The sequence below is a fragment of the Maniola jurtina genome, chromosome 4, assembly GCF_905333055.1.
Source record: "Maniola jurtina chromosome 4, ilManJurt1.1, whole genome shotgun sequence".
In the NCBI taxonomy this organism is placed as follows: domain Eukaryota; kingdom Metazoa; phylum Arthropoda; class Insecta; order Lepidoptera; family Nymphalidae; genus Maniola; species Maniola jurtina.
Window position 1 is genome coordinate 3,714,723 of NC_060032.1, and position 13,615 is coordinate 3,728,337.

Below are 13,615 nucleotides of genomic sequence, written 5' to 3' on the forward strand. Positions count from 1 at the left end.
ATATTGTAACATTTCAAATTCATTTAAAATGTGTAAACAGAACGTTTGGAGTGCAAACAAAACTTTGCCATTAATTGCAGGCTGCTGCTCGATTTAAACAAACAAGTTTATACCAAACATGAATATTGAATATGTTAAATCTTGGGTAATTTTGCAATTTTATTAGAACTACAGTGTAGCCATTTCACTTCTTTTATTTTTAACTCCCGACCCAAAAAGAGGGGTGTTATAAGTTTGACGTGTGTATCTATGTATCTGTGTATCTGTCTGTAGCATCGTAGCTCTTAAACGAATGAACCGATTTTAATTTAGTTTTTTTTTTGTTTGAATCGAGAGTGTTCTTGCCTATATAATCGAAGAAAATCGGTTCAGCCGCTTGAAAGTTATCAGCTCTTTTCTCGTTACTGTAACCTTCATTTGTCGGGGGTGTTATAATTTTTTAATTTACACTTGTTAAATTATGTCTTTACTAAATGATGCCCGTAGCTTTTTCTGCGCGGGTTATATCCCGTGGGAGTTTTTTGATTTTCTGGAATAAAAAGCAGCCTAGCCACATGGGTAGCTAGTGCTCTCTGGCCTAGCCTAGCCGTTTTCTTGAGGTAAGCTTGCTTTTATTGTGAGATAGGCTTAATTTAGAGTGGAGATTAGAATATACCATAAATTAACACATCTTCTTCTTTCTTCTCTCTGGGCTGGTTTCCGCACTTAAACGTTTCCGTCTGTTGTGCGTGCGTTGCCCCTCCTCGCCAAAGTCTTCACTGCAGCCATCCAAGCTCGCTCCAGAAGCCGAGTCGACCACGCAGGTTGCCGAATTAACACATAGGCTACTTTTTATCCCGGAAAATTAAAGTCTTCCTATCCACGCGAACCAAGTCGCGAGTATGAGCTAGTTTATAATATTCAGGATACGATACAAGGATAGTATACGGTCTAAAATAGTGTCCCATCTATGAGAAAGAAAGTAAGTGCTCTACTTAGATCTTTTTTTCCATACTAATTGTCAGCGGAGTTCTCACTAGATTTCAACATTATTACTTATTCAAGGGGCAGATCAACAAATTTTTGAAAACCTTGGTACTTCAAATGGTTTATATACTTGTAAACCACGTACCTACGCTATACATACTCGTCTAGAATTTCGAGTGCAGAGCTCTCAATTGTTCCTACTTCTCATTGCGGTTAAAGAAACTTCACTCTCATCAAGAATTATCATTTATATCCATTTCATAAAATATTAGGTAAGTATATAATTTGATGGTAAACCAATCTCAGTTTCATTATATTGGTACACGTAATACGCAAGCAAGGTCCTGAAATTGCGGCTTTGGGATTTCGTTCAATGATATTGAAACTTCAATAAGCTGCGAGAGAGATGTAAATCCCTACATACAAAGAAATTGGAAAATTATTTCGCTTTTGACATTCTCTCTGATTCAGTAAGCTTAGGTCCCAAGTGACCAGCCTATACCTACTGGTAACAAATAATAACTTAAAATGTATCCAAAAAACCCGACTGCGGTTTGACACTGCATTAGATTTGGTGATTTACATTTGACATGATATATAATGCCATCATCATCATCAGCCTGTGGACGTCCACTGTTGGACATAGGCCTTCCCTGTAATGCCATACAACCTCTATATCGATTTTTTGAAATTATAGCCAGTGTAACTAACATGCCAGTACTTCTAAGCTCCAGCGTTAGTTTTTCCTACGAATTGTATAGCTATTGGTAAAAAGGACGCGTTTGAAAGAAAAAAGAAAATGTTTCCTTTTTAGCACTAATTTAGGCTAAAAATCTTATCAAGAACATTAAAACAGTGTAACTATTACAAAGTTCCAAGCAAAGTTCTTAAGAATTTTCAAGTAATTAGAAGTCTGCTTTAACTTCAACTATTACGCATAAGTGATTTATAATTTACTAGCTGATGCCCACGACTTCGTTCGCGTGGATGTAGGTTTTTGAAATCCCGTGGGAACTCTTTGATTTTCCGGGATAAAAAGTAGCCTATGTGCTAATCCAGGGTATAATTTATCCCCATTCTAAATTTCAGCCCAATCCGTCCAGTAGTTCTTGCATGAAGGAGTAACAAACATACATACACACTCACACACACACACACATACAAACTTTCTCCTTTATAATATTAGTGTAAAGTGTGATTGTATTACTAGAAAAATATCTACATAGGCATTCCGAACCAGTGGTAAATTATTTTGACGATTCAAAAGCACTTGTAAAGGTCTACTTAAATAAAAATCTATTCTATTCTATTCTATAGGAATCCAACTTTGGTATAAACAACAGCTTCCTCGGGAGACTATGAACTGTACCTTTCTACGCTGGGGCTACGCTATTTTCTTTTGTTCATTTAATTTCGGGAGTTCTAAAGATACATTGTCTAATTTGGCTGGAATCCACCGTGCGCAAAATTTAATAGCATAATGTTGTCTCTAATCAAATGAGGTCTTAAATCTTGTGCTTTTAGTTAAGCACTTGTTTAAAAAGTTAATATTTATAACCTTACTTGTTACTTATTTTTTTGTATTTTTATTCGTCTTCAAAAAAAGAAGTATATTTTTGGGGACGATACAATACCTTTTTAGACCATAACTATAGGCAATTTTTTTTTTAATTACCTATATGTATAAGCCGGTTAGAACCCTCTTTTTTCGTTGGTATATGCAAGACTTAGCTGCCAATCCCACTTGCCATCGTGGTAGCACAGTTTATCGTAAAACTGTGGTGGGAGACTATAAGTATAAGTGGAAGCTTACAATAGAAGTAATATTATTATAGATTAATTCATAAAATCTGTGAAATCACTATGAAAACATGCCTTTGAAACCACCAATATGCTCATACCAGTCTTCTATGTAACGCATTGTTCGTTCTCGCGATAAGTGTTGTATTAAAAGCGTTCCTATTATATACAATATGTATTATATCCGTATAGTATAAACCACCTTTATCTAGTGCAATATAAAACACTACAATAGCGAGAGCGACGCTCTTTAGAATATCAAACTCTCAATCTGTAAAACGTCTTTTGTTATTTTCTATCTAAAAAAATGTTTCGCAAGAAGCTGTATCCATACTAATAATAAAAATGCGAAACTGTGTCTATCTGTTACCTTTTCGCGGCTCGACCAGTGACAATTTGGCAAATAGGTAGTTTGTATTCTGAAAACAAATACTTTTGATCCCGGAAAATGAAAAAGTTTCCAGAAGGAAATCAGGCATTTAAGAAAAACTTTGACCTGTGCCGGCAAAGCCGTGCGTATCGGCTATTACCTATGACCTTTTCTTAAAAAACTAGTTAACCCTTCCCAGCTACGCTCAGATGAAAGTTTTGAAAATTCTTTCAATGTAGAGTAGGTATATACTATTATATTAGACTTTTTATATTAGTAGGTTTTCTTAGGTAAGAAAACCTACTAATATAAAAAGTCTTTATTTGTATAGGCACATTCTTTCAAAAGCTCCAGAATATAAATAAAATAGAAAAACAAAACTAGGTGTGGGAACTTTTTATTTGTCATATTGTATTAAAATGAGTTCGTATTTCACAATAGCTGCGGCGACCTGTAACAGAAATAAAAGCTCCATCACCAGCAGCCCTAGCACAGTCAGTGCGAGATAACTCTACTACTACACAAATACTAGTAGTATGAGAGAAATAGTGTATGCTGGAATATGACAGCGTAAATTTTTTTTGTTATCTCCCGATTTTTTTGTCGACAAAGAATTTTGAAAAATTTTGCACTGGCGTTTTCCCACATATACACTGATACATATAATGACATTACAGACGATAGGTACTTAAAAATGCTTTATGTAGGTATAATATCTCTACAAATCTCCTGATAAATACAAAAAATACAATATCAATCTAGTGTATGAATGAATATATATATAGTCGGTTGGGACCACAATTTAGCATGAGACATTTTGTCTTCAATCTAATCAAGCTCTAAACGCACGAAGATACGTACCTAGTTACCTGCCTACCTGCCTAGTTATTTTAAAAGCTTTTGTACCAATTAACTAAGATTTCTAAAACAAACCTGCAAAAGTTTCTGCCGATCCAGATAAAAGAATCCCATTGCGCTCAAAGCGATGTTGTCGTGAGTTAATTGGTTCTTCAGACGATGGATCTGTAATTAGATGCAGAATTTCCAATGAAGAATTCCCTTACATAAATTACAAAAAAAAACGAACACTCAACGATTTTTCTTTTTAATTATCTATATTACATACAACGTCTAAATGATTTCATTCATTTTTTTGTTATTTTTTATATTACACACGTTCACACAAGTTTCTTGACCCATACACTGAGTATACAAGTGTAAATTAAAAATTTATGACACCCCCGACAAGTGAAGGTTACAGTAACTAGAAAAGAGCTGATAACTTTCAAACGGCTAAACCGATTTTCTTGGATTATAGCTAAGGACACTCTCGATCAAGCCACCTTTCAAACAAAAAAAACTAAATTAAAATCGGTTTATCTGTTTAGAAGCTACGGTGCCACAGACAGATACACAGATACACACGTCAAACTTATTACACCCCTCTTTTTGGGTTAAAAATCGTTCGAGCACAGTTAAAACTGTGTAGCTGTACGTTTTTTAGTACCTACCTACAAGCAACGTGTGTTACATGTCAGTTCTATGAGTCTATACCTACTCCATGTATGCACCACAATGTATTCAGTAAGATTTGCTTCAAAAAACGCGCTGTGTTTATGCTTCAAATACCATGTGTCTAAAATGGTTCGAACATTACATGAAATTAAAGATGCTAATTAGGATATTACGAACCTCGATATTATAAGCGGAACTGGGACAGGAGAATAAAAACGGTAGAGCCCTCTTAGAGTACAGATTGACATCAGCCGCTGCCAGTACCACGGTGCACGCCCGCAGTAGCAGCCAGCCCAGCGAATAGAAGTAATAGATGCGGTTGATCAGTACACCGTCTACTTTTCTGGTGTAAAAAAAATGCAATGTAATATAACGTTCTCTTCTCGATTTCAGCCGTGGCAGCCAATTTTAAAGGAGTCTGGCCAACTATGCAGTAGATGATATTGTATTTTTATAATAAGTATAGGTACATTTATCCTTTTTTAGGGTTCCGTACCTCAAAAGGAAAAACGAACCCTTAAAGGATCACTTTGTTGTCTGTCTGTCTGTCTGCTGTCTGTCTGTCCGTCGTGTCTGTCAAGAAACGTATAGGGTACTTCCCTTTGACCTAGATTCATGAAATTTGGTAGGTAGGTAGGTCTAATAGCACAAGTACAGGAATAAATCTGAAAACCGCGTGGTTACATCATTAAAAAAAAATTAAAATGTGTTTCAATTTTCAAAATAAAATAACTATACTAAGTGGGGTTCATATAAAAGAGCTTTACCTGTACATCCTAAGACAGATTTTTATTTATTTTTATGTATAACAGTTTTTGATTTATCATGCAAAATGTTGGAAAAAATACCCGAGTACAAAACTCTCAGTGCGCGAGTCTGACTCGCTCTTGGCCGGTTTTTTTAATTCAGATACAAATGAGCTCTTGACTGCAATCTCACCTGAGGGTAAGTGATGTTTATTTATTTATTAAACCCAAACTTCTTTGGTTTCCACACGGCATCGTTCGTTGGCATCACGGCTTCGCCGGCAGGGGTAATAGTGTAGGGAAATTTCACGATTCAAGGTCAACGGGAAGTACCCTATAGATTTTGATTCCCATAATGGATCTTGACAGACACGACACATAGATAGACAAACTGACAGACAGACAACAAAGTAATTGGGTTCTTTATTCCATTTGAGGCAGGGAACCTTAAAAAATAAATTTATGACGAAAATTTCACCTTATTCCCTGATATAGTTGTAAACAGATGAAGTACAAATTGTTCAGATTGGACAGCAGAAACAGAACTCCAAGCTCCTCGTCAACCTGTCGGACAAGCGCCGACTGCTGTGCAAAGGCTTCCCTAATGCTTCGCCAAACATTCAGCTGGTAGTAGAATTCTGTTCCCAGCTGTATAACAAAGGTTTTTTAAGTATTTATGAAATGATAACCTAGATTAGATTGTTAAAATGTCCTGTTAAAAACCTACAAAAGTCGGATCCAAACCAGAAAACCAGAACAGATTTGTAAAATATCCCAGTCCTATCACAATTTGAACTTAAAATTTTAAGTAAAGTTTTAGTACAACTAGAATAGAAATGCAACTTCTAGCTTCTAGAGAGACTTTCTTTTGTTTCCTAACACCATTTCTTTATAATATTTTTGTTAATAAAGTTTCTTTTAAAAGAAATGTGCGGCTTTATGAGATTTCTGAAAATGTTCGAATACACTGTTTGTTTGTCTTTCCTCTAAAATTAATGCCATGATTACATAAAGTGCGCTTACACGGATAATAATTGTAATTCTGAAATTCCAAGCAATTTAGTCAATTATGACGTTATGATCAACGTGAAGCAATTTACTGCAATACCTGAAAATTTCAGCAATGTTATGAAATATTGATTGCACAGATTGCTTCAGATTGATCCATACGTGTTGCCCAGCAACAATTGCTTAATATATTTCCCATATAAGCGCATCTTTAGAGCAAATTCCTCTGCACACATTCCAGTTTTTTTTTCACTGTTCTATTAAAGTGCGCTTTCTTAAAATACGGCCTATGCATAATTGTATACTGTTATTTTTACTTATCGACATTATATTTTTGAAATAAACCCTGTAACATCTTTAGTTTCATTAGGAATCACACTTCACACTAATATTATAAAGGCGAAAGTGGCTTTAGTGTGTATGTGTGTGTGTGTGTGTATGTGTGTGTATGTGTGTGTATGTGTGGGTATGTTTGTTACTCCTTCACGCAAAAACTACTGGACCGATTGGGCTCTTTAGAATGGAGATAGATTATACCCTGGATTAGCAGCTACTTTTTATCCCGGAAAATCAAAGAATTCCCACGGGATTTTTAAAAATCTACATACACGTGAATGAAGTCGCGGGCATCAGCTAGTTTCTTATAAGACGCATGCTAGTGAAACAAAATATATCCAAGCCACCATATCGAAGGGTAGGCACAGGATTTACAAAGTACCTATTCACTTTAACCACAATATACCTTGTTGGTATTCTCGTCACGTTTCTCATATCTTACAACATGTTCGACGAAGGAGTTCAGCCTGCGGTACCGCGAAGTTAATCCCATACTTATCACTATGATGATCAAATCTTGAAAGTTCCACAGTATTGTTGCTGATTTGCTCAGAATAAATATCGGTATCGCCAGCCAGAGTGTGTATTCCCCTGGGAATAGAAAACGATCTCATGAATAAATAAACTGTTTCCGGTTACAATAATATATTATTATTATACAGAGTGGAAACGATAAGTGGCCTTACATTTATTATCTTTGCCACACTAAGCACACAGAATACTAACTATCACTAATAGTCCAGTCAAATCGTCAAAAGTCAAATAGTCCAGTCTTCTCGGTAGGAACGGCATTCCGAACCAGTGGTGGTGGATTCAAAAGCACTTGTAAAAGTTTATTTGAATAAAAATCTATTCTATTCTATTCTATTCTATTCTATTCTAAATTAGCGATCAGCCTCGGGATGACTTCAACTTTTAGAATTATGCTATCTCAGCAACGGGGACTCTTAGAAAAAAAACCGGCTAAGTGCGAGTCAGACTCGCGCACTGAGGGTTCCGTACTCGGGTATTTTTTTCAACATTTTGCATGATAAATCAAAAACTACTTGCATACTATATAAATACTAAATTTATACTTACATAAAAATAAATAAAAATCTGTTTTAGAATGTACAGGTAAAGCCTTTTCATATGATACCCCACTTGGTATAGTATCTTACTTAGAAAATAAAAACACGTTTTAATTTTTTTTTAATAATGTAACAACAAATTCGGGGTTTTCGGATTTACTCTTGTACTTGTGCTAAGTATAAGCCCTACCTACTTGCCAAATTTCATGATTCTAGGTCGACAGGAAGTACCCTATAGGCACAACGGACACGATGGACAGACAGACAGACAGAAGACAGACAGACAGACAGAAGACAGACAACAAAGTGACCCTATAAGGGTTCCGTTTTTCCTTTTGAGGTACGGAACCATAAAAAAATTAGATAATTTTTATAGATAATTTTATGATACGAATACAAATTATGACCATAGAATATACCTTGGGGATAGATAGATAATAGATATTTGTCATAATTCAATTCTGGGCGTATGGCTTCATAAAGAAGTTGTAAACTTACAAGTATGTAATAAAAATCCATGCGAAGATAAAATGTAACGTTCAAAATATTCTTCAGGAGGACAATCCAGGCCTGTAGCTGATATCATACTTAAAGTATGTTCCACTGAAAAATACACAAGAAAATTAACAAGAAAATCCTTGAATTTTAGTGTGAAATCCTTTAATTTTAGTGGAAAATCAAAACGACTGAATAGATTTGAATTAGAACTTAGATACCCGGATGAGTTTGTTGTGGGCTCTTCTCAGACTTGGGCGCGTTTGGAACGCTCGTAGCTTTAGTTTTAAGTTACGTAATTAATTATTACCACTATATCGTACAAATTTAACAACCATGAAAAGCAGTACAATTGTACCTAGTTACTTTGAATAAATGATTTTGACTTTGACTTTATAAACCGATGTCCTAATATAGATAAAACTTTATTCCAAGGAAATAAAAGATTCCTAGTAAAAACTCCATATAAATAGGTACCTACTATAATAATGATTTAGAATTTCGTATGTCCATATCCATCAGTTCATTGTTACCAAATAGTGATACGCGCACAAACAAATAAATTGACAATTTTACGTTACAAAAAAATTAATCATTTTAATCAAAGAGCTTTTTCATGTTTTAAAATCCATACTAATATATAGTGAAAGTGTGTCTTTTCACAGCCTATCTGTTTAACTGTTTTTGATGGGTAGGCACAGAAATGGCTTGCAGCCCAGGGACGGACATAATATTAGGGTACTTTTAGTCCCGAAATATCAAAGAGTTACCTAAAGCTATATCCACGTGGATGAAGTCATATGCATTATCTAAATCTCATAGAGTACAGAAATAGCTTGCATTTCGAAAGGACATTACTATTTATCCCAGAAAATAAAATATTTCCCACGGGATTTTTAACCCCTGACCCAAAAAGAGGGGTGTTATAAGTTTGACGTGTGTGTCTGTGTATCTTTGTATCTGTCTGTGGCATCGTAGCTCCTAACTAATGAACCGATTTTAATTTTTTTTTTGTTTGAAAGGTGGCTTGATCGAGAGTGTTCTTAGCTATAATCCAAGAAAATCGGTTCAGCAGTTTGAAAGTTATCAGCTCTTTTCTAGTTATTGTAACCTTAACTTGTTGGGGGTGGTATAAATTTTTAATTTACACTTGATAAAATCTGAATCCACGCGGACGAAATCTCGGGCATCGTCTAGTTCGAGATAAAAGAGAGAGCTTTAAAAACTAAAAACTTTACCAATGGCACACAAAATGATGAAGCTAACAACAAAAGTGATCCTTCTTTTGATGCGAGCGTCAGGTGACAGTAGCAGCCCTTTAGTTTCAACTCTTAACCAATTGACGGATAGCTTTTTCCACGTATTGACAGCTCTCCAGCAAAGTATTAGTGATAGAACTGCGTTACCGTAGAATATCGATCCTGAGAGCCGTCCTATTAAGGCACTCGTACCTAAAAATATCGCACTAATATTATGAAGGCGAAAGTTTGTATGTGTGTGTGTGTGTGTATGTTTGTTACTCCTTCACGCAAAAAGTACCGGACAGATTTGGCTGAAATTTGGAATGGAGATAGATAATATCCTGGATTAGCACATAGGCTACTTTTTATCCCGGAAAATCAAAGAGTTCCCACGGGATTTCAAAAACCTAAATCCACGCGGGCGAAGTCGCGGGCATCGGCTAGTAAATAATAATTATAAAAGTACACGACATGTCGAGATGGCAATCGGGAACACAGCCCCCGCGATAACCCGGTGCGGGATAGTGCGGGTGACGTGCGGCTGTGCGGGGCTCCCTCTGCCTCATACCCCGATTGCCAACTCGACCTGTCGCGTAATAATTATATGTTGCTCTTTTTACACGATTGCCCAAAAAAGGAGTGTAATGATTTCAGCGTTCATGTATGTGTGTATGTATATCAGTTTTTTATCTGACAAACTGATGTTAAGTGAGCATTTGCAGCACTTGAAGAACTTCTAATGCGTTGCCGGCCTTTCAAGAAATTGTTGATCCGCCCTTTGAGTAACCCCATATCGAAATCAAGTGGGAACACCACCAAAGGAAGTTGGTTTCACATTCTGCATGTTAATAACTAAATAACGTAATAACTAAAGCGTAAAACTTCATGCTTGCTTTATCAGTATCAATTTGCAAGTAGGTATCTAGTATCTACCTAGATTTGATTTTGTGGGTTCCCGAAAATAGCCCAAAAACCTCTACGCTGATAATGAGAATGAAAACGTCGCTCGTATCGCATTGGATTTGCCCAAGAAAAGAGCATGACCCGCGTTTTTTCATATCCGTACGACCGTAAGAGTTATAAAAAAAATGAATCAAATCAAAAAAAACGGCCAAGTGCGAGTCAGACTCGCGCACTGAGGGTTCCGTACTCGGGTATTTTTTCTAACATTTTGCACGATAAATCAAAAATAAATAAAAATCTGTTTTAAGATGTACAGGTAAAGCCCTTTTGAAAATTGAAACACATTTCAATTTTTTTTAATTATATAACCACAAATGAGAGGTTTTCAGATTTTTCCTGTACTTGTGCTATAAGACCTACCTACCTACCAAATTTCATGATTCTAGGTCAACGGGAAGTACCCTATAGGTTTCTTGACAGACACGACGGACGGACAGACAGACAGACAGGCAGACAACAAAGTGATCCTATAAGGGTTCCGTTTTTCCTTTTGAGGTACGGAACCCTAATAAACTGTACATACTACCGTAAGCATAATTTGCAACTCCAGTCAGAGCCCGGATCAGTTTCCAAATAGCAGCAACCTCGATGCCAATCAGCATAATCAATAAGACGATAGCCCAATATAAAGCCATGCTCCCACCATAAGTCGGAATGCCAAACCATCGAGCCGCGGTGAAGACTGCTAACACAGTTCTGAGGAACATCTGAAAACAAAACCGGTCAAGTGCGAGTCGGACTCGATAACAGGTAACGAAGGTGTAGAAAATCTAACGTCAAAGTATATAGTCTAATTTTTTTATATTTTCTTCGAAATAGTATTAGAAATCAGGTCATGCATCGCCAGACAGTATCGTCGCAACCCCCTGCCAGAGGCCCTTGTTTCAAGTTCTTCACCTTTTATAAAATAACGAAGGTTTGGCCCTCGAGGGTTCTTAGTCCATTATTTATAAGCACAAACGCTAGTAAAAAAATTAAAATACATTTAAAATAATGATACAACAACAATTAAAATAATTTTCACAATAATCTTTTGCACTGAGTTATCACAAAAAGTTGATAAAAATAAAAATTTCTTACATCACGTCTATGTCGAGTATTGTTCGAAGTCTTTTTGTTCTTCATTATTATTATCGTTCACTTTCATTTTGCCTGAAAAATTAATCAGCCTTTTAAGACAAAGTTTTGTTCACAATAATTTAGATTGGTTTTTAGTTGAACAAGAAGCCTTTTGACTTGAATGAATAAATAAATACGCTTTAGTGATGATAAAGCGTTCGCGGGTCTTCAAGAATCTCAAGGACTCTCATTTTTCCGTACTAAAGGTGACCTCAAGTGACGTCAGTATTCAGCAGCTTGGTCCGTGCTCTAAAAATGCGCGAGCAGTGGTTACACTAACGCCGACCTCCACAGAGATCAACAGCATTCCTTCCATCCGCCAGATGTAGCCGGATCTTTTACACGATTTTTCAGTGTTTAACAGGGCTCTCTCCGTCACTCGTTTCATACAATCGTAGTTCCAATTTCATTTGAATATTAAGCAACCAAAGTCCATGAAATTTTGCAGACATATTCTAGAAACTAATATCTGTGTCTGTGATGTTTTAGATTTTTCTAAAAATATGTAGTTTTAAAATTACAGGGGCTCAAAGATTTGTATGTAAATTTTTAAGACCGCGTAACTTTGAAATCGAATATTTTAACAGAAATCTGGAAAACCACAGACATAGATATTAGTTTCTCGAATATGTCTGCAAAATTTCATGGACTTTAGTTGCTTAATATTCAAATGAAATTGGAACTACGCTTGTATGAAACGAGTGACGGAGAGAGCCCTCTTAAATACTGAAAACTCGCTCCCATGGCAACATTTTGATTCTTTACAGGAACGCTTTCAAAGCATTTCGAGCATTACGTTTAAGTAATCCAGCAACAAGATAAAGTTGAAAACTAAAACCCGACTGCGATCGTCTTAATAAACGCTGAAAAAAAAATTTTTGGATACCGCGCCACTTTTTCATGTTACATCCGTCAGGTCCATTTTTTTCGTATATAATATAGCCTACGTCACCCGAATCTTTACAGCGAATCATTTGACACCTCATTCATCAAAATCGGTCCAGTAGTTTAGACGCTACGGTGGAACACACAGAAACTGTATACATACATACATAGACTGCTAAAACCATAACCCTTCCCTTTGGCTTTGCCGCAGTCTGGTAAAAAGCCGATCGGCTTGAATTTTATGTCCTACGAAAAACAGGATCCAGTGGTGTAGTCGTCATAAACACGACACATATTCAAAATCATTACGTACCCGTTATTAACATTATAATATGCCATTAAACTACGAAATAAGCTTAAAATCATTAGTAGGATTTTAATCTAATTAGTATTAATTGTAAATAAGTACCGATGCAGCAAGCAAACTCCCTCACGTTTTAGGGGTTAGAGGCCAAATTAACAAAGTGAATTTTGTATCATTTTACAAATAAATAGGAAAGTTATTTTTATTCATTTACCTTGTCACGGTCACTGTATTCTGTATACACAATTCAGTACTTAACTAATACAGTCAACGTCAGTATCATCATCAATTCATAAAATTAACATCTAGTGTTAGAGCCATTAATATTTTATTGGTCAATTGCCGTAAATGTATGCTTATGGTATCCAATAATGTTTTAGTATGAAAATTATAGCCTCACAATATAAATTATTAATGCTATGGAAACGGCCACTAGTAGTTTATATGGAAACTAATGCATCAGTTTTATTTTTATTGCCTGACTCGCAATAAAATGCAGGCTTTATTGAAGAAAATTTATACTTTATTGAAAAGAGCAACCGCCGAGTTTCTTGCTGGTTCTTCTCGGTAGGAAAGGCATTCCGATTCAGTGGTAGATGATGACCTTGACGATTCAAAATACATGTAAAAGTCTAATTGAATAAAATATTTTGAATTTTGAATTGTGAACTAGATGATGCCTTCATATTCATCCACCACATGGAACTAGGTATTCAAAAATTCACTGATTTCCAAAAATTGATTTCCCTGCCGTGAAAAAACTCATTGATTTCCCCAGATAAAAGTTCAGCAAATTT

The 13,615-nt window shown here is 35.8% G+C and overlaps 1 protein-coding gene across 3 annotated transcripts; it reads right to left on the reverse strand.

Annotated features, from left to right (window-relative positions):
* Positions 1 to 3,517: 3,517 nt before the first annotated feature.
* LOC123864654 (gustatory receptor for sugar taste 64a-like) lies at positions 3,518 to 13,054 on the reverse strand. Of its 3 annotated transcripts, XM_045905263.1 has the most exons (10): positions 13,033 to 13,054; positions 11,591 to 11,662; positions 11,034 to 11,217; positions 9,545 to 9,757; positions 8,310 to 8,414; positions 7,148 to 7,332; positions 5,876 to 6,045; positions 4,829 to 4,994; positions 4,070 to 4,159; positions 3,518 to 3,587 (listed from the first exon to the last, which is right to left on the reverse strand). In XM_045905263.1, exons 2-10 carry the CDS (start codon positions 11,633 to 11,635, stop codon positions 3,534 to 3,536), a joined length of 1,212 nt encoding a protein of 403 aa, XP_045761219.1. In that variant the 5' UTR covers positions 11,636 to 11,662; positions 13,033 to 13,054; the 3' UTR covers positions 3,518 to 3,533. The 3 variants fall into 3 exon arrangements, with proteins under 3 accessions (XP_045761219.1, XP_045761220.1, XP_045761218.1); XM_045905264.1 differs by lacking the exon at positions 13,033 to 13,054 and having other exon boundaries at positions 11,037 to 11,217; positions 11,591 to 11,677; XM_045905262.1 differs by lacking the exon at positions 13,033 to 13,054 and having other exon boundaries at positions 11,591 to 11,677.
* Between the last annotated feature and the right edge of the window lie 561 nt (positions 13,055 to 13,615).

Bases quoted from the DNA above. Each gene is read 5' to 3' on its own strand.
- LOC123864654 (XM_045905263.1), bottom strand. From the start codon at position 11,635: ATGAAGAACAAAAAGACTTCGAACAATACTCGACATAGACGTGAT. The intron at 11,218-11,590 runs GTAAGAAATTTT...TTTTGTTTTCAG, and splicing joins ATACTCGACATAGACGTGAT to ATGTTCCTCAGAACTGTGTT. The intron at 9,758-11,033 runs GTATGTACAGTT...CGATATTTTTAG, and splicing joins TGCAAATTATGCTTACGGTA to GTACGAGTGCCTTAATAGGA.